The sequence below is a fragment of the Petaurus breviceps genome, unplaced genomic scaffold, assembly GCF_028583685.1.
Source record: "Petaurus breviceps papuanus isolate PSGF00001 unplaced genomic scaffold, PetGlider_PUasm1.0 37, whole genome shotgun sequence".
NCBI classification, from domain to species: domain Eukaryota; kingdom Metazoa; phylum Chordata; class Mammalia; order Diprotodontia; family Petauridae; genus Petaurus; species Petaurus breviceps.
Window position 1 is genome coordinate 8,852,321 of NW_027186296.1, and position 21,412 is coordinate 8,873,732.

At 36.2% G+C, this 21,412-nt stretch overlaps 1 protein-coding gene across 8 annotated transcripts in view; it reads right to left on the reverse strand.

The window, feature by feature from the left end:
- Nucleotides 1–7,800: 7,800 nt before the first annotated feature.
- HNRNPC (heterogeneous nuclear ribonucleoprotein C) overlaps nucleotides 7,801–21,412 on the reverse strand; it is a 53,556-nt gene continuing 39,944 nt past the window's right edge. For 5 of the 8 annotated variants that reach the window (XM_069097770.1, XM_069097767.1, XM_069097765.1 and 2 more), the window contains 4 exons: nucleotides 9,648–9,808; nucleotides 8,906–9,019; nucleotides 8,519–8,679; nucleotides 7,801–8,423 (listed from right to left, as the gene is read on the reverse strand). In XM_069097770.1, coding sequence (XP_068953871.1) covers nucleotides 8,340–8,423; nucleotides 8,519–8,679; nucleotides 8,906–9,019; nucleotides 9,648–9,808 — 520 coding nt within the window. In that variant the 3' untranslated portion in view covers nucleotides 7,801–8,339. The remainder of the gene's footprint in view (nucleotides 8,424–8,518; nucleotides 8,680–8,905; nucleotides 9,020–9,647; nucleotides 9,809–21,412) is intronic. The other 3 variants (XM_069097771.1, XM_069097769.1, XM_069097772.1) reach the window with 2 other exon arrangements.

A 21,412-nucleotide genomic window follows, 5' to 3' on the forward strand; every position in this document is an offset into this window, starting at 1 on the left:
CACTGAACAGGAGAGAGGGGTAGAATGATTTCAATATGCACTAGTAAAGGACTACTTGAGCTAATCATAATTTTTAGGCCAAGTGAAGTTCTGAAGTATCCAGACTGTGTCACATCTCTGACAGGAATCAAAATAAAATTTTGACCTAGAAAAAGAAATTTAATGATCATTTCCTTTTACTAACTCTTCACATATTTGATTTTAAATGAATTCTAGAATTCTGACAGGGGTCTATGTCAAGCTTATTGGATCACAGGATGTAATTTGTGTGGACCTGGACACTTTATGTCCTAAATGCTTTCTGGGGCTTCATCTATTTTGCTCAGTTTAAAAATAGTTTTCTTAAAAGCAGAGTGGCTAGGTAGCACAATAAATAGAGCACTGGAGTCAGGAGAATCTGAGTTCAAATCCATCCTTAAAGTAAAAATATAAGATGGAAACAAAATAGTTCAGCAAATTTTTTTTTTTTTTTGCTTTTTGGAGAGCAATTGGGTTAAGTGACTTGCCCAAGGTCACACAGCTAATTTTTGTTTTAAGTGTCTGAGGCAGGGTTTGAACTCAGGTCCTCCAGACTCCAGAGCTGGTGCTCTATTCACTGCGCCACCTAGCCATCCCCACGCAATTCTTCCTCTCAGTCAACATTTTATCTTTATAACTAAGGGGTCTGCATTTTCTTATTTCTCATCTTCAGCTAGTCTTTAGTTTTCTTTAGCATTTTTATCAAGCTGTGGTAGATTCTAGAAATCTGCTTCCTTGACATTATCTTTGATATCTCTAAGATGGAAGCTCATAAAAAATTTTTGTGTTCAGTTAATTTGATTTAGAAGTCTTTTTCTTCCTTTGTGACTTAATGGTAAGAATTCCAAATTTTCAGGGCTCCCCTCGTTCTTCATCCTTATGGAATTACTGTCCAGGCTCTAGCCATTTGTTGCACGTGCTCCTAAAATGGAGAACCTACTCTTTCTTTGTCATACTCAGATATGACCACTTTCTTCCAATATTTTCATCATTCCTACATTACAGATCACATCTTTGTTGGCTAAAATTAACTCCAGAAAATGCTCATAGCACTTCAGAGTGAGGTCCAATCAGCACAAAGAAAATATAGACTACTGTGAATGGTAAAATATTCCACATGTTAAGGTAATACAAGTACCTTGCCAACACTCTTACCTGGTAGACTCGATGCTATGCCTGTTTTGTGACTTTTATTTGGAAAGTGTTAACATCATCCATCTGGTCAGACCTATAGTATACTTTCACAATAGCTTTTGCTTTTCTCTCCTTTAATCCTTATTGGGTAAATGAAATCCTTACCGGATATGCATCAATAGCTTGCTACAATAGAAAATGATAGGGCTAAAGGGAACTAGGTTTAAATCCCAGATCTTGAACTCATGATGTTTCCTTGACGTCAGAGACTTCTTCCTGTTTGTATCCTTCTGCTGAGTTTAAAAGCTTAATAAATGTTTTCTTTCATTCAGCAGTGTGCCCAGATTTACAGCTTCCAGTCCCTGCCCTGCCCTCATGCCACCCATTCCAATGCACTGTTCAAGGTCTTCAGGCTATTCACCATCCTCCAACTACTACTGGTTTTCTCCATCCTTAACTTCAGCAACTCCACTCTTACTTTAACTACTCCTCCATCACCTTTGCCGCTTCTTCATCTTCTTCCCGACCAAATAATTGACATTTGTATAGAGCATTTTTGACATTAAAAAAGTGGCTTTAGCTCACAATTCTGCCTCCTTACCAGGCACCTGCTCTTCACAAAAGTGAGCCCAAACAATTGCAGCTATTAGGTCCTGGATAAGTGATGTTTCAGATTGTGGCTGTATACTTCACTCAAAAGGGAGGGAAGATATCTGGAACCTCCTCAGTTCTCTAGAGAGAAGTGATGCTGGAGAATTACGGAAATGTGGCCTTCATGGGAAATAAAAGTTGCAAAGCCTGGCAGTGGGAAGTGTGGGAAATGTGAAGGTGGGGAAGAGCACAGATCAAGACACATAAGAAACATATTTTTAGCACTCATTTTGCATCTCTGGCTTCTCCACCATGCCCCCAGTAACTTTCACCCTTGGGGAAATACCATCTTGCATGATCCAATCAGCCTTGTTACTCCATTTTAGAGAGCAGGACTAACATCTCAGACATCATTTCCCAACTAATTGCACTAATTTTGAACTTCTTTTTCTTCACTATCCCCTACCTTCCCCTCCCTGCCCACTCCATTTCACATTTCTTGTATTCCTCCATTGGATTTTCAGCTCCTAGAGGTCAAAGACTTTATCATATCTATATTCCCAGCTGTTAGTAAGTGCCTGGTAAATAGTGGGTATTTAATAATTGCTTATTGACTGAATGAAATTTGTAGCACCTACTATCACCAAGAGCTAAGTGGTACAGTGGATACAGCATTGGGTTTGGAATTGGAAAAATTCATCTCCCCAAGTTCAAATTAGCCTCACACACCAGCTGTGTGATGCCGGGCAAGTCACTTAACCCTATTTGCCTCAGTTTCTTCATCTGTAAAAGCTGGAGAAAACAGTAAACCACACCAATTATCTTTGCCAAGAAAACCCCCACAACTGGGTCACTGAGAATCAGACATAATTAAACAGTAACACAAGCAAATCATTTAAACTCCTTAGGACTTCAATTTTCTCTTTTGTAAAATAAAAGGGATTGGCCTAGATGGCCTAAGGCCCTTTCATATTTAATGTATTACCTTGACATATGGTGGTGCTATGTCACCACCCTTATTTTTCTGAAATGTGATACACACATCCACTGCTATGGTTCTACATTTTAAATGCCCTTATCACACCAATTCTGTGACAAATCAAAGATATCAGCTATAATTGTCAGCAGAGTAAGGTGTTTTACTCTGGTAAGCCACAAGGATAGTTAATAGAAGGCAAAAAGGCATTCAGAGTAAAGAGCTCAAAAATGACAGCTGTGGAACTTGCTATTATGTAATGGACAATTTACTTAACCTCTCTAGGATTCCTTATTCATCTATAAAGAGGCCAAGACTTAACTTCTAAGGCTTTATTGTAGCATTCTATGATCCTATAATCTGAGAGTGAATTCAATACACATGTTCCCACAGCCACTGGTGGTGGAAGGGCAAAATGCCTGAGGTAGGATTAGGTTAACAATAAGGTAGGTTAACAATCAGGACAGAAGCTCCAATCATTTGAGGATCAGGATCCTCCATAATATAATACATAATATAAACACGATACATACATGGCCAACAACATACCCACTAAGATTTTGCTTCCTTATATTGTCAATTATCTCTTGTTCTCTATAATTTAAAGAATCAGCATTTAGGTGCTGGATAGCACAAAGTGATGGATAGAAAAAAAAACTACCTACTTCTTCAAACCAAGGAATTTCCCTTTTTGGTTAACTCCTATCTTGACCAATTTTGAAACGAGATAACACGAGATAAGCCAGTTCCTTTTTTCTCCACTTCAAATTAGTTCACTTTTTCATGATCATAAAGCAATATTCTTCACCAGATACAAACCCTTGGGTACGGGAAAATACGGGATCATCAGTAAAAAAAAAGCAAACAAGTGAGATCTTGTTCTTGCCCTAAATCTGCACTTTCTCAACTGACCTTGGGCAAATGGGACACAGAAAGAATGGAAAATACTCTAGGCCTTCATCTGTAAAGTAAGACTGGAAAAGATCGCTAAATAACCATTCCAATTCTAGGACTGAAATGTCTTTGGTGCTTGAGAACCAGATTTGTACTGATGCATGGTGATTCAATTAAAATAGCACCAGAAAAACCCCAAACTGCCCCAGTCACACATCGGTCATTTGGGTTAAACTGGATTCCTGGCTGCTCAACACCATAACTTGTGGTCTCTTACCAAAGTCTGACCCCACTTTTAACTTTTGTTGTTGTTCAGTAGTTTCAATCAGGTATGACTCTTCAAGACCCTAATTTGAAGTTCTCTTGGCAAATACTCAAGTGGTTTACCTTTTCCTTCTCCAGTTCATTTTACAGATGTGAACAGGCAAACAGTGGCAAGTGATCTGCCCTGGGTCACATACCTACTTAAGTGTCTTGAGGTCAAATTTGAATTCAGGAAGAGTATTCCTGACTCCAGACCTGGCACTGAGCCATCTAACTGCCTTGACTATTAACTAATAACCCTTGCCAACAAAACACTATTGCCCACTTCCTAGAGATATTACTTTCTACTTGATGATAACTAGGGCAATCCAAAAATAAAAGTGAAAAAAAGCCTACAGTAACAAAAGAAAATAGCACATTTTAACTTTTAACCAGTTGTTTTATTAAAAAACATTTACTTAAAACCCTGACACACATGGTAAATTTTAGACCATGTTTTTAGAGCTGGTAAGATGCTCATACCTATCAGATTGGCTAACATGACAAAACAGGAAAATTATAAATGCTTGAGGTGTGGGAAAATTGGAATACTAATGCACTGTTGGTAGAGTTATGAACTGATCCAACCATTTTGGAGAGCAATTTTGAACTATGCCAAAGGGCTATAAAAATGTGCAAATCTTAATGACCCAGTAATATTACTTCTAGGTCTGCATCCCTAAGAGATCATACAAATAGGAAAAGGACCCACATGGACAAAAGTGTTTATAGCAGCTCTTTTTGTAGTGGCAAAGAATTGGAAATTGAGGGGATGCCTATTAACTGGGAAATGGCTGAAAAAGTTGTGGTATATGAATGTAGTGGAATACTATTGTGTTGTAAGAAATGATGAGCAGGCAAATTTCAATAAAACCTGGAAAGATTTAGATAAACTGAACCAGGATAGGAATTAATTCATTTAGATAAGTAGAACCAGGAGAACATTGTACACAGTCACATTGTATTATGCTAACTTTGATAGACTTGGCTCTTCTTAGTTCTAAAGGTTCTAAAATAACTCCAAAAGGCTCATGATTGAAAATGCTCTTCACACCCAAAGAAAGAATTAGTCTGAATGTAAACCAAAACATACTATTTGCTCTCTCTTCTTGTTTTATGTTTTATTTCTTCTTTCTCGTAGTTCATTCCATTGGTTATAGTTCTTTACAACGTGACTAATGTGAAAATGTTTAATATGAATGTATATGTAGAGCCTATATCAGATTGCATGCCATCTTGGGGAGGGGCAAGGGAGAGAAAATTTAAAATTCAAAAACCTGTGGAACCAAATGTTGTAAACTAAAATAAATTTTTTAAAAGAAGAAATGATGAACAGGCAGATTTCAGAAAAACCCAGCAAGATTTATATGGACTGATGCTGAGTGAAGTAAGCAGAACCAGAACATTATATACAGTACAATGACTTTGATAAACTTAGCTCTTCTTAGTAGCACAAGGGCCTAAGACAACTCCAAAAGAATGATGTAAAATGCCATCCACATCGAGAAAGAAATATGGAGTCTGAATGCAGACTGAAGCAAGCTATTTGCTGTTCTTTCTTTCTCATGGTTCCTCTCATTTGTTCCCATTCTTCTACACAACTTGTCTAATGTGAAATGTTTAATAAGATATTATGTTGAGCCTATATCAGATAGTACCTCATCTTGAGAAGGAAGTGGAGAAAATGTAAAACTTATGGAAGTAAATGCTGAGAACTAAAAAGAAATTAATTTTACAAAAAACTTAGAGATGATGAAGTTCTCCTAAAACCGTTTTCTACAATATTTTTTCTGGACTATACTACAGCAGAAGATTCCTGTACTGTACATTTACATGACACTCAGTTCAGCCTGGCAAACTCCAAGCTCAGATATTTCCACTTGTATTGAGACCCTTCTAGGACAAGCATTTCTTTCAATTCAATAAATATTCACAAAGTGCCTACTATGTGCAAGGTATTTTCTTATCAACCTCCAAGTAAGTAGAGAGTTTAGGTAATGGGAATACTCATATCTCCAAGACATAGGCCAGCAAGACGAGGTTCAATTGAGTTAAGATGTTTCCCTTTTAAAAATCAAATATCCTCTGCAAAGATTAAGCCATTACCATTAATTACTTTGATGAGATAGTTTTCCTTACTAAGGAAATGGGCTCTTTGAATGAGAAGATTGAAACATGGTATACATTGAAGCAGGGTCAAAATGGTGGACTTTTTATTCAAAACCAAAAGATAGCAAGAAAGCCTAGGGTACTTATGGAGATAGAAGTCATCCAAAAAAAATTCATCTACTTTCATAGGTTTTTTTCCCTCAAAACCATTCTGTGTGCCAAGGACACTCATATTCATTTCAGAAGTTCCTTCAAGCTTAGATTAAGGACATTGAATTGAACCTTGTCTTAATACCAATGAGCAAAATAAAAAGCACAAAATGACTTACCCAAAACCTCAATGACAGAGAGGTCAAATAGTGAGTCATGAGACCAAAAATTACCAACCCAACCATTTACTGGCAGTGTATGAACTAAAACACTAATCATTTTGTGTAATATAAAACCAACTATTATTATTTACTGTCTTATAAAAACTAGGGCTTTAGTAACAACATCCAAAAGTTACCATTAAGGATGACCCTGTAGTGACCTGGAGACCTTTTCAAACTGGTTGACTTTGTAGTAAGTAATAAGAATACTATTTGGAAATAACAGCTGGCAAACGTACTTAGAACCAAGGGCTTGTAGTAAGAAAACAATCTGACAAATTATTTACACATCACTTTTCTAGTGGAAAAATATGGACCTATGGTGTTTTAGAAAATCAACAAGATGAAAAGATTTGAGACTCATGCTCACTATATTCTAATTGCAAATAAAATGGCCAAACCAAGAAATACCAATAGTATAATGTGATTTTCCTACAGTCTGGTTTTTTTTATAAATACTGTCAGATATTAGGCAACCTTTCAGTTCCAAATTAAGGGTAAAAATGCTTGAAGGACTTGGTCTATTTTGCCCTTTTGCTTTTTGACAAATTGGTCCTGTCACCATTATTACTAACTTTCAAAAATGAAAAAGTGAAATGTACATGCAAATCAACCTCCCCGATTTAACAGGAGCACCTGCAAAAGAGAACACTGTTAACCAAGAACCTCAATCTCCCTACCCCATCAACTGACACCATTTTATCCCCTAACTTCACTTCTTATTCCATTTAACTAGTTTAGCCATCTAACAATAACAGTTTCAACTTCTTTCTTCTGTGGAGGAATTACTCTCCCCCTAAAGAAAATTATTAAGTAGATACTCATTATCCTTAGTAAGCTTTTACTATATGATAATAATTTCATTCAAATTCCATTGTTCTGTCTCAATTTTGTATCTTTTTGTTATTTACTGATATGAAATTTATTTTCACTCAAAGTGAATTCCCAACGTATAACTGACTAACCACAGATACCATTTCAAAAAATTCCAATGAGGTATTATATGAACTCCCTAAATTTACTCTACAAAGAACCCCAATTCTGGCCAAACGTGGTCTTTTGAAACAAAATTTAAGAAAGAAAAAACCTACATGTATTAATAATTAGACAGTACGACCTAAATGCTAAATCCTTAAATACTAACTCCTAATAAAAATAACTGCTAAGTTCATGGAAATTTCGTGGATATTCAATAAGCAAACAGTTACAAAATTGAAAAACTTTGTAAAAAGAAAAACCAGGGGTTAGGGTCATTTTTTCCTCTTCAAATACCTGGTTTAATATATATATTTTTTTATTTTGAGAAAAAAATTCCAAACATCAGGCTGTTTCACATGAATAACCCACAATATCAACTTTAGAAAACAAAGTCTGTTTAAAAAAAAAATATAAGCACACACTAAATCCTCTTCTGAATGTACCTCTTTATGCATTTCTGACAACTGTCATTCACAAAAAAAAAAAAAAATCATTGTTACATTTTTGTAGCCCCACATGGTATTCCTAGGTAGAGAAGACACTCAAAGTTCTCAAGTACATGGAACTGAATTAAATGAGATTGCCTTTTCACTTTTGGAAGTAGCTGCCAGTCTCATGTTTGAATTGAACAGAGAACTGTGCTTACTCCCTGCATAACAAGAGATTCCTTTGGAGACAGCTGATAAAAACCATACATCCTTTTTATTGTTAAGTCATAAAGAGGTATCAAAATTAAAAGAGCAAAATTACAGGAGACTTAATATAACTACTAGGAGATTTGAAGGAAGTGGCAAAGGAACTAGGCGCAGGGCAGAATTAATGAACATGGGAAGGATAAATTTGGGTACAACAGTGAACATGTGCTGGAAGATACTAAGGGAGAGGATTTGGTGAAAAGTTTCATCAAAGACAAGCGCCTAGATAAAGAAATAATGGGACGAGAGTTCTAAAACCCCAATGTGTGCTTAAGAGTCGTCCTCGCCATTGGCGCTGTCTCTGTCATCCTCTCCTTCTTCAGCTTCTTTTTCATCATCCTTGATCAACTCCAGCTACAAGAAACAAAAGAACAGAGTTAAAAGCATTCCAGGTGTCCCTAGTCCCCCCCCTTCCACCATATCTTTCTTTCCTTCCCCACAGTTTTCACCTGGTCATCCCCCCGATCTTCATTATCATCATCATCCAGTAGGTCCCCCTCCTCAGCAGAGTCATCTGCACCCCCCTCAGATTCCATCTTCACATTAGTCTCATCTTTCTTCAGGGAGCTGCTGCTCTGCTCCTCTTCTGACTTATCATTCTTCATCTCTACTGGGGATGAGAAGGACAAGTCTGTCTAGGGGGCAAGTAATGTCCACAGGATGTAGACAATCCCCAGCTAATGATCATACAACTGCAGCACGAGTCTAAATCCTCCCACAAAAATTCCCTTCCCAATTTCACAAAGTTTCATATCCCACTATTCCAGCATATTCTTTCAACTACCTTTTGTGATGATAATAGTACCCAACAACATCTGAGATAGAACACCATTTACCTGTTTGTTTGCTTTGTTCTTTCTCAATTTTTTCCAGGTTCTCCAATAAAGAATCCACTTTCTGTTTTATCTGGGTCAACTCCTTCTTAATTGTCTGAAGATCATCACCTTTCACTATAACCCCAAACAACAAACCACTAGGTTAGATTCAACAAAGAAATCACAAGTTATGTATAAAGCATCCCCATAGGACTGTATAACACCAGACCATCACATTAGGCAAAGCATGAGCTGGAATCAATGAACTTGTGAGAACCAGTTAAATTCTACAGGCAGTACTGCTTTCTAATATCTGGCAAGAGCATTCTCCTTGTTCTATCTTAAGGACTCTTTCCCTTCTACTTTGCTCCCAAAATACTATCACCTATTGGACTACAAAAGAATAACAACAAAACCCATAAAACTTCTCCCAAAGCATGTAAAAATAAACTATTTTGCTTATGTTTTTCCTGTATACAAACTTACAAAAAATTAAACTCTATCCTCCCTATGGAGTAGACTATGGTAGGATTAGTTTTATTGAATCTAATTCAATCCACCCTGACAGGGTCTTTAAGGTTGTAGAACACATTAATGAATGAGGAGGGCAAATGAAAGTAGTACCAAAAGTCACTATTCTTGTCACTTACTGCACACTGATGCTCTACTTCCTAATATTCCTGTCTACTTCTAACAAAGCCCTACCTCCTGATAAGACTGAAATTAGGAAAGCAATAGTTAAGTTGCAATTATAATAACATACATTTGCCAGATTTGGAGGAAGAGCCCCGTTGCCCACTCTTGGAATTAAAGCCACTTTTGCCTCTGCGGGAAGTGTTTCCTGATACACGCTGGCGTTTGGAGGGCACCACTGCACGAGCAATGGGAGGAGGAGGTGGTACACGTGCTGGGTAACTGTACATCCTGTAAGAAATAAGTATGATACAATTTCTTTATATTTTAAAAAACCAGGAATAAAAGAAAATACAATACCTAAAATATAAAATCATCTCACCTAACCTATATAAAACAGTAAATCTACTTTATCTTATCCATGGCTTTCGGGGGACCAAGTTCATTTATGTTCTCCAAATCCAGCAAAAATGAGTGAAAAATAAATGTCCATTTCTTATTAGTTGCTGCAAATCCAAATTCATAAACAAGGTGTGTGGGCTGCAAATCCAAACTGGTTAGAACTGAATTTTCTAAAAAAATCTTTTCACTATAAGCCAATATTTAAGCTAATCTTGGGCATTTTCCTTAAAATAAATTCCCATGGGGCGGTTAGGTGGCACAGTGAATAGAGCACCGGTGCTAGAGTCAGGAAGACCTGAGCTCAAATCCAACATCAGACACATGACACACTTACTAGCTGTGTGACCTTGGGCAAGTCACTTAACCCCAATTGCCCTACCTCCCCCCTCCATAAAACAAAAAATAAGACTAAAAATAAAAAATAACTTCCTATGCAGAAGTAATTTCAAATATTAACTAAATAGTTATAAAGTCAATTTGTCCAAAGTGGAAAAGACTGGCCAGTCAATCGTCACATTAATCATAGTGCATGTCAACTGCCATTAAGTTATTTTCTATCATCTTTGATTATCAATCAGGATTACTAAATCTTAAGTAATTCTTTAATTAAGGTCCTGTTTTTAAATTTCAATCATATAATAAAAGCCCTCTACAGCCACAAATAAGTATGTGCCTTAAATAAACACCTCTTTTGCTATAGATTTAACCTCTGGTTGATAAAGCACAGGACCCAGAGTCATGAAGAACCAAACTCAAAACTCACCTCAGACACTTATAGTAGCTGTGTAACCCATGTCAAGTCACTAACATTTGTTTGCCTCAGTTTTCTCATCTACAAAATGGGGAAAATAGCACCATATACTTCACAGGATTGTTAAGAAGATGTAATAAGGGGAGTGGGGGTTGTTTGGTTTGTTGTCCCTCTCCCAATCAAGAAAAAGTACTTAGTGCAAATGTTTGGCACATAGCAGGCATTAAATACTTATTTCCCTTCCCCTTATTAAATGAATTTTATTTGCATTATCTAATGCAAAGGGTTGATGAAGAAAACTTAGTAAATAAACATTATATAAATGAGTTTTCATTGCAAATACACATCTTAAATTATCTAGATTTTCCTACTAACATTTATAGCCTGCTGAACTTAGACGTCAGAAAGGGCAAGTGGACATGGGGAAAAAATACATACCAAAATAATGGCTTAATATTACCCTTACCACTTCTGATGAATTATTAAAAACAGAAATTTGATTTTATCAATTTACCTACTATTTTCCCCTATTCAAAATTAACCATAAGGGGCAGCTAGGTAGCACAGTGAATAGAGCACCAGCCGTGGAGTCAGGAGGACCTTAGTTCAAATCCAGCCTCAGACACTTAACACAAAACTAGCCATGTGACCTTGGGCAAGTCACTTAACTCCAATTGCCCTACCTTCCCCCTCCAAAAATAAAAAAAAAATTACTAAAATTAACCATAAGATATTATTCATGCATCAGGATGCATAGTTAAAAACTTGTTATATGTAATATTCTTTACTCCTTGCTGGCTTGCCTTTTTCTCTAAAGTACCTTATACAGCAAATGCAACTCAGGATGAGTTAGAAAATAGAGAAAAAAGGACATTATAATGATGAAAAATTTTGGTAAGCTATAGCAAACCAAATCTTGATAGGAAAGATCTGATTATGAATGTGGGAGTAACTTCAGAATCTGTTGCCCAAATAACCAAATAAGACTGCCTACAGCAAAGGTCAAAAATCAACAAATTCAAAAGGACCAATGAGAGGAAAACATTATAATATAATTACAACACAATATAATCCAAAAAGCTGCTGAGACCAGTAAGTGAATAAAAGTAAAGATACTGACTCAAGTTATTTCTTAGATAAATTTAATTGACATAAAACAGAAGCTAATAAGCTAATGGCCTAGGAATCACCTCAAGAGAAAAAAGGTCTTACATCCTAGACAATTAAAGACATAAAATGCCACCTAAGGGCAAAACTAATTTAAAATACAAATTCATTTGCAAAACATTAAGGAAAAACACTATATAACAAACCTCCACAAAAAAAGCAATGTGTGCGATGCTCGCAAGTCAAAATAGAGGACCACACCCCCCAAAAAACAAACCCCTCTCTCTATGAATACATCATCAATATTGAAACTATCTCATTTGGGGGTGGCAGGTAGCACAGCGAGTAAGAGCACCGGCTCCAGTGTTGAGAAGACCTGGAGATCGAATCCCGGGCTCAGGCACTTAGCACCCACCCAGAAACAACTGGCCGTGTAACCTTGAGCAAGTTACTTAACCCCAATTGCTTAGGGGCGGCCAGGTGGCTCAGTGAGTAAGAGCACCGGCTCCAGTGTCTGGATGACCCGGTTCAAATCCGGGCTCCGATACTCAGCACCACACCCAAAAATAACTGCCCCTGTAACCTTGAACAAGTTACTTTAACCCTGATTGCTTAAAAAAAAAAAAAAAAACTATCTCATTTGGATTAAGTGAGACATTCTATGAAGAAGTAAAAATGGCAATTATAATGAATCAAGTTAGACTGAAAAATATATAACTATTTTATTTTAGGAGTGGGGATATGGTGGTAGAATATTTCATGACTGTCAGACAGTTGATATGTTGGTTTAAGTTTTTCGATGCCTATTTCTTCTCTTTCACTTTTAATATTTGCTATAAAGAACGGATAGTTAGAGGAGGAACAGTCAAAAACATAAGTGACATAAAAATAGGATGACAATAAAAATTAAGATTTTTTTTAAAATGCCAAATGAAGTAGAAAAGATGAGCTAGACTAAAGACTATATACTGAAGAAATCAATGTGTAATTTCCATATCCTTTAACCCAAAAGATTCCATTACTAGGCATCTACCCCCCAAGAAATAAAACAAAGGTTCATACATACCAAAACAATATTTTTGGTGTAAAAGAACTGAAAACAAACTGATACACAAATGTAATGAAAGATTATTCTGCCCAATAAATTAACTAGACCATTATAGGCACTGAAATAGTGACTGATTAAATTCAGACAAACAGGGAAAGAGGTAGATGAACTGAAAACAAACTGAAAAACAATATACCATTTTAGTCACTAGTTACATTTACTAGGAAAAACATTAAAACAAAACTGAATGTTATATAACTATAAAAACCAAATTAAGAAAATGTAACTCATTTCACTGGAGTACTAAGTAGACTGTCATGTACTGTATAACTTTTTCTTTTCTTTTTAAATGCAGGTAAATTCTTTACCTTTTATGCCATTAATTTCTTTCTCTTATCTTATTGCTAGCCTTTCTAAAACTATATCAAATAGTTAGGAAAAAGAGCACCCTTGCTTTCTTTACTCCTATATTTATCAGAAAAACCTGCAGAGTATCCCCATAGCATATAATGCTTACTTTGGGTTTTAGGTACTTTTTATTATATTAAAAGAGGTCCCTCTCTATGCTATGTTTTGGGAGTTTTTAGCATAATTTCATGTTTTATCTTATCAGATTTTTAGTAAATAAAATGATGACATTTTGAAATAATCAGTTTTGAATATTCTGATTTTTAATTGTTAACTATGTTAATTATTTTCCTACTGCTAAACCATTCTTTGGTCTTTCTTAAAACCCCCATAAAATCCATCTCTGGGAATAAGGAATAATAGGAGCAAGGAGAAAAGGTGGCAGAGTAGACAAGTGCCATTTAGAAGAACTATGTACAAGAATTTCATATGCATTAAGAATGTGTGGGGCGTAGGGGCGGCCAGGTAGCACAGCGAGTAAGAGCACCGGCTCCAGTGTTGAGAAGACCTGGAGATCGAATCCCGGGCTCAGATACTCAGCACCCCACCCAGAAATAACTGGCCGTGTAACCTTGAGCAAGGTACTTAACCCCTATTGCTTTAAAAAATAAATAAATAAATAAAAATTAAAAAAGAATGTGTGGGGCGGCTAGGTGGCACAGTGAGTAAAGTGCGGCCCTAGAATCAGGAGGACCCAAGTTCGGTTCCAGCTTCAGACACTCAACACCCACCCCCACACACAAAAACTAGCCGTTACGCGTAACCTTGGACAAGTTACTTAACCCCAACTGTCCTCCAAAAGGCAAAAAAAAAAAAGAACGTAAAGGTAAAAACTCAAACACAGGGTTCAACACTGATTCAGTTACAGCCTCAGTCAATTTGATTTCGCTTTTCCTATAAATGCCACAGACAAGGTAAAACAAAATTGCGAACTATTACTCTTCAAAGCTGCAGTGCCTTGAATAATATGAAAGAGAAAAGAAAGTGGACCGTATAGTCATGTAACATACACCCAAACAACAACAAAAAAAACCCCCAACTTCCAGTTTGCCTAAGATGCAGCAGTAAATATTTTCTCTAGTCTCTGCTAGGTTTTTTAAAATGAACTTTTAATAAAAAAAAAAAAAACTAAAGAGGAATTATATACCAGAAATAGGATAATTATGACTGACTACACAAGACAAAAATGATAGTACCTTCTTCAAGGCATAAACTTTAGAAAATAATATTGGAGATTAATCCTTTTACTTAGCACCTATCTCTCAAAAGTTTATTTTTTCTCTCCTATTGCAGCAGAGAAGGCACACTCCCATCAGACTAGTTTTTGCCCAGTCATGTGGGGAAATCCCAGATAGAGGCAGTCTTGTCCCTGAAGAACCTATTTATCAGCAGAATTCAAAGCCAAAGAAATACAAATTTCCCAAAAAGGAAGGAGGCTAAGGCAATTTTGCAACCCAGTTACGAATGATGTGAACAGTAAAAGGTTTAAGAATCAAAGGAAATTAGAGAAAAGGGAATAAAAGAACCTACATTTTCAAGATTTAAAAATCTCAGTATCAGCACACTTACAAAATGAAGGCTATAAAAACAATTCAACTACCTAGAACTTCTGAATACAGAAAACAAAAGCATGAATCAAGAATCCAGATTGTCTTTTGGAAAAAAAAAAAAAACAACACCCTACATCTCAAATTCCAAGACACCAATAACATGTAACAAATTCTGTAAGTGGGGCTAAAAGACTTTTGAATATAAAAGAAAGGAAATTCAATTAACAAAGACTATTTCAGACTCATTCTAAAATTATGGGAACAGAATATGCCATATACAAAGACATTCAATGTGCAAATCAAAAATATACTGTGCAAACCTGGAGCTAAACAATGAAAAAAGACGGACATTCTTGAAGAGGAAATAAAGAGGAATGGCAATTAAAAAAAAAAAGCAGTGTATTCAATTTGCAAATACCTAAAATAATAAAGCATAAAAGGTAAAAAAGTACAATTATCAAGGAAAAAATAATGAAATTACTTACTTCATGTCTATTGCTACTGAAAAAAAGAAGAATACCAAAATTTCAAAGGCAAACAATGCTTCATTACAAATGGAACTTACCCAGCAATATGCTGATAAAGAAGGGAACATAAAGATCACCCCTCAACAAGCCCCAACTAACTATTCAACACAAATCAGGCAAAGAAATTATGAAGACTTTATAACTCAACATTACAGGCATAATTTAGCACCTATCAAATAACTAGTAAGAGATGACATGATATGCTATCTAAAAATCACTTATCAGCACCTTATATGAACTGACAAAACAAATCCCCATACTACAAACTTCAAATTATTCTGAAGAACTCACCTAGTTAAGTGATGGCCCCAAGTACCAGGACATCACACTATTTCATAAAATCACAAGGACACTTTACATGTTACCATTCCAAATACTCAAATCTCCAAGCTACATAAAAAAAGCTTTCAAATATCAACAATTGCCCAAAGGAATAGCAAAAATGCAACTATACCAATCAGCCAACAAGTCATTTTATTTAGCTCTTAACCTACACACATGAATGCACACACACATGGACAGACTATAAACACTGGGAACACAAGAATGGGCAAGCATTTCCTTCCCTCCTCGCCAAATCATGAGCTAATATGATAGGAAAGTACATAAACAGGCATATATAGAAGACCCGGAATAGCTGGAAGTAAATCTGAAACAAGAGGCATTAACAACTTGAGGGGGAAGAGGAGGAGGGAGGGTGTGTCTAGAAAAGGCTCCTGCGGAAGGTGATATTTGAGCTGAGTCTTGAAAGAAGTCAGAGAAACTACAAGGCAGAGAAAGGTGGAGAAAAGATCACTCCAGGTACAAGAACAAAGGCACAAAGACTAGAGAATTTGTATTTGATCCTAGAGATAATAGGGAACCAACGAAGCTCAACAGGAAAAGACTAGCTGTGACACAGTCAGAACTATGCTTCATTAAAATTATCTTAGGGCTAAATGGAGATTGGAACTGGGGCAGTCTTTAAGCAGGAAAACCAATTAGAAGGCTATGGCACTGGACCAAAACTATACTATTCAATTATGAAAGATGAATTTCTACCAGGTGGGATATTAGGTGATGAGAACCTGAACTGTTGTTCAGGCTGTTCTAGTAGTACAGAATAGGTGATCTTTAAGTTGAAGGTACAAATAGCAAAATTTGTCAATGTGACGAGGTCAAAAGGCCCATTTCTCTTTGGACCCCACAAGAAAAAGGCACATTTCTATATGAACTCAAGAAAAAGTCAATGATGTAATAGTTATAAAGATGTCTTCTATAAGTCCCTTCGAATGTTTTATTTAGGGTCTTAAAAGGAAAGTGAGATTAGAATGGTATCTGCAAGTGTCTTTTAAATTAAAAAGGAAAAATTCCAAGGAAGAGTAAAGATCAGACAGTTCTGTAACTCAATCATATCCAAGCAAATGCCAACTCTTAGTCCTTTTACCTTCACTATTTCTTAAAATCCTTTCTCCATTCACACAGTCACCAGCTCAGGCCTCGTCAACATTTTTCATATAGGAATATTAAAAGTTTTCTAGGGGCGGCCAGGTAGCACAGCGAGTAAGAGCACTGGCTCCAGTGTTGAGAAGACCTGGAGATCAAATCCCAGGCTCAGACACTTAGCACCCACCCAGAAACACCTGGCCGTGTAACCTTGAGCAAGTTACTTAACCCCAATTGCTTAGGGGCATCCAGGTGGCTCAGCGAGTAAGAGCACTGGCTCCAGTGTCAGGATGACCTGGATCAAATCCGGGCTCAGATACTCAGCACCACACCCAGAAATAATAACTGGCCGTGTAACCTTGAGCAAGTTACTTAACCCCAATTGCTTTAAAAAAAAAAAAAGTTTTCTAATTGCCACATAAAGAGGGTTATGGCATGCAAAAATGATTTTCCTAAAGCTTTAAGTGTAATCATATCATCACAGCCCCATAACCGGCTCATATAAAGCCTAGTGTTTCTCTAAAACCCCCATAATCAAGTAATTTGTAGGCACTTAAAGTTTTTCACCAACAGGTACCTTTCTACTTTCCTAGTCATTTTACAGTCTTCTCCTACAATCAATTCTACTATCCTGATATAGTGGACGACATGTCACCCCTCTTCATACCTAGACATTCAACAGCTTGTCCTCCATGCCTGGAATGCTTGCTTCTTAAGAAATTCTGATTTTCCTCAAGACACAGCTCAGGCACCACCTTCTATATGAGGCCTTTCCAATTCCTCTCCCCAGAGTCCAGAGCTTTGCTCTCTAAAATAACATTCCATCTATCCTCTACACATTTTTATGTTTATTATTTATGTATTCCTCCAATTGAATGTATGGTCAGAAACAATATCCCCACCACTTATCATAAAGTCTAGCACACAGTAAGAGTTTAATAAAAACTTGTACACTGATTTAAAAGATTCCAGCAATTGTCAGAAAAATAGACTTTGTGCAGGTCTCAAAAGCTCACTTCATAAAATTATCAGAAAGTAATGGGAAAAGTTTTAAATGTATTTCTTCACAGAAAATATCTGGTATCTTTTACTAGTGGACGGTGACTACAGTATAACAACTGTAAGAACCTAAGTTTGTTCATTAAAACAAAATAATCTTAAGAATTTTCAAACAAGGTGTCTCCTATGCACACGACAGCATACTTTCCTACAAAGCTCTAATCAGTAAGTAGAATGTGTTTACTAGTTCCATGAAGATGTCTTGCTCAGGATCAAACAGAAGATAAACTCCCTAAATAAAGTAAGGTTCTACAGATGTTATTCCTGGATCCTCTGTGGTCCAAATCACCTCAAGGAGATCTATGACTACTCAATAGAAAAGGCTAGTAAACCATATGAGAAAACACAAGTGGACAAAAAAATTGTCCAATGTCCATTTTATGATGCAGTTGAATGGACAATCCAACTAGTGAGCTGGACACAAAAACCATAATGCGTTTAAGATAATAAAAGGTGATTTCAATCACTCTGAATTACTCCCTACCATATATTAATCTTTCTAAGACCAATATTCTTTCATTAACAATATACGTGTTCCAATAATGAAACAATTCAATCTCTCAAGATTTATAACTGCAGGTACATAAAGGGTTAATAGAAAGACGGCCCCCCCCCACCATGGTAATTTTAAAGAAAGCTATAATATTTCACTGAAGGAAACCTGTTGACAAAAACATAAGCCATAAGAAAACCTACAACTGGGAAGAGACAAGGTTATCAGACTTAACAATACTCAGGAAACACTAAAAGACCCAGAAAAAGGGGCAGCCAGGTGGCTCAGTGTGTAAGAGCACCGGCCCCAGAATCGGGATGACCTGGGATCGAATCCAGGCTCAGATACTTAGCACCACACACAGAAATAACTGGCCGTGTAACCTCGAGCAAATTACTTAAAGCCAATTGCTTTAAAAAATAATAATAAAATAAAAGACCCAGAAAAAGGGCTGCAGCTTGCTTAGTAGATTCGTCATGAAAGGACAAGGCTCACATGGCTTATAAGATGCAACCAAGTGGAAAAACAAAAAACCAGTCTTATTACTCTAAGTAAGTTTGTTTCCTCAATGGTTGACTGCTGATCTATTTCCTGACTTTAATCAAAAGGCTTTCTAGGATCTTCAGTAATTAGATGGTTTCCTTTACTTCACATTAACCTGAAAAAACAAATAACTACTCTCCCTCCTAAAATGCCAAATGCCTAGTTGGTTAGTTATACCCTCTCCTCAAAGACACAAAATTTAGACTCTGATGTCAAAATATCATCTATACTCTTGACATGACTTGATAACGTATGTTCTTATAAAATGGACCTATGATTCTTGGATTTGTAATGTCAATTTACCTAATTAAACATCAAGTAGCCATATGATGTAATGGATGTAGCGTGATTTATAAGAATATGACACACAGGCTTTGAAAACTGGTATTTAAATCCTGCCTCTAATATCTTCCTACCTGATGCCACTTACTCCCTAATTCTCTTTGGTCCCTCTTTCTTCATCTGTAAAATGAAGGGGATGGGTTAGATATCTCCACAGGACCTTTTAACTCTGTCTGGATTCTGTGATTACCTTATCCTGGTTTCACTTATTACAATCAGTTCACCTTCAGCTTAAGAAACTGATTCTTGGGGTGGCGCAGTGAAAATAGGGCACCAGCCCTGGAGTCAGGAGAACATGAGTTCAAATGTGGCCTCAGACACTTAACACTTACTAGCCATGTGACTTTGGGCAAGTCACTTAACCCCAAATGCCCTACCTTCCCCCCTCCACAAAGCAAAACAAACAAATAAAAAACCAACTCTCACAGATGGCAAATTCTCAACTATACGGGGCAAAGCAACATCTACTCACAAAGAATGAAAGAAAAAAATTCAAAGGACAAATTCCAAAACCTCCCTGAAAGGCTCATGGCTCTCCTCACCTTCAAGGACAAAACTATTCAAAGTCAAAGGATTGAAAAGTTCAAGTATACCTTGTAAAACACCCCCTTCAAAAGCTCAACATAATCTTGACCATACAACACCCCTCACAGTCTAGTTCAATTACCACTTCCTGCATGTGGCTTTTGATATGCCCACAGCTGAAGTAATATGTTTTCTCTTAACTACCAAAGGATTCAGTACCTTGTAATACATTAAAAAGTACTTTCACATATACCTTATATTAAAAGCCGACTTCTGTATCTCTCATCTCCATTATTAAATGGAAAATTTCATGATAGGGATTCATGTATTATGCAAACAGGAATTCAACAAGTATTTATTGAACTATTTAAAAATTCCTCTTACCTTTCCCTAAAAGATTTTTAGATTAGTTAATAGAGATTAGTAACTGCACTGCACACAAGACAATACTCCTACCAAATCCTTCTAAGACCCTTCTAAGACTAAGTTTTTTCAAATTACCCATGCTTTCTCCTCATCTCCAATACAAAGGCATATTTTTAAGATGGCTCAGTTCAAGGAACAGGAGCATTAAAACAAGACTTTGCATATAATTAAACAACTGACTAGTCAAATTAGAGATGAAAGCTCAAGATCTTGGACAAAACCCTTGTTATAAAAAAATTACCTGATTATGTTCAGACAGTGTCAAGTGGTACACAAGTTTTATGCTACTAGGAACTTTATTAAATAATTTGAGAATGATATGGGAGGATGGAATTGTGGAAGTTTTCCTCTGTCCAAAAGTTATAATAACAAAGGGTAGACCTCACCTTGAGCATATAACAATGTATCACATGGTAAACTACCATACTAATTAATCCTACTATGAATAAAGTTATCAACTTTTATGAAATGATTCTCAGACACATAGAGAATTTCTAAAGATAAAAATATCTGGGCTTTAAAGTGTGCAAAGAACTTTATCTCATTTGATCTTTAAACAACTATGTGGTATGTGCTCTATTTTAGAAAGAGAAAACTGAGGTTGAGAGGTTAAACAGATTGCCCAGAGGGTCGATTACAAACCTAATAATTTTCTTAACCAGATTTTTACAATTCCAGAACTAGAAATGAAGTCACTAGGCCACTTAGATGCTCATAAATTATATATCTTAAGAGTTATATCAATAAATTAACTAAAATATACAAATCTTTTGACCCAGAGATTCGATTATGGGGCTGTAAAACCAAATAGGACCCCCGTAAGAAAGTCCCCATATACAACAAAATATTTATAAGCAGCATTCTTGTGATGGCAAAGAACTGGAAACAAAGCAGATGTCTAGACAAGTCATAGTACATGAATGCAACAAAATGTACTGTACTATAAGAAATGATGAATGTGATGAAGTCAGAAGCATGAAATGATATAGAGTAAAATAAGCATGACTAAAAAGAACTTCCGCACACACACAAATCATAATTTAATGCAGTGAACAAGCATAGCTTGAAAAAGTTAGGAGAAGGTACTCCCACCCTACCCTTTCTTTTATAGAAGTGAAAGGTGCACAAATACTGTGTATTATAAATTAATCAATTATGCCAACTCCCATCCTCTTTTCTTCTATTCTGTCTTTTTATATAACTATTTGTTATATGGCATGGCTGTCTGGAACCAACAAGAAAGATACTAAGGAGAAATATGGTGATATTTAATAATTTAAAAAAAAAAA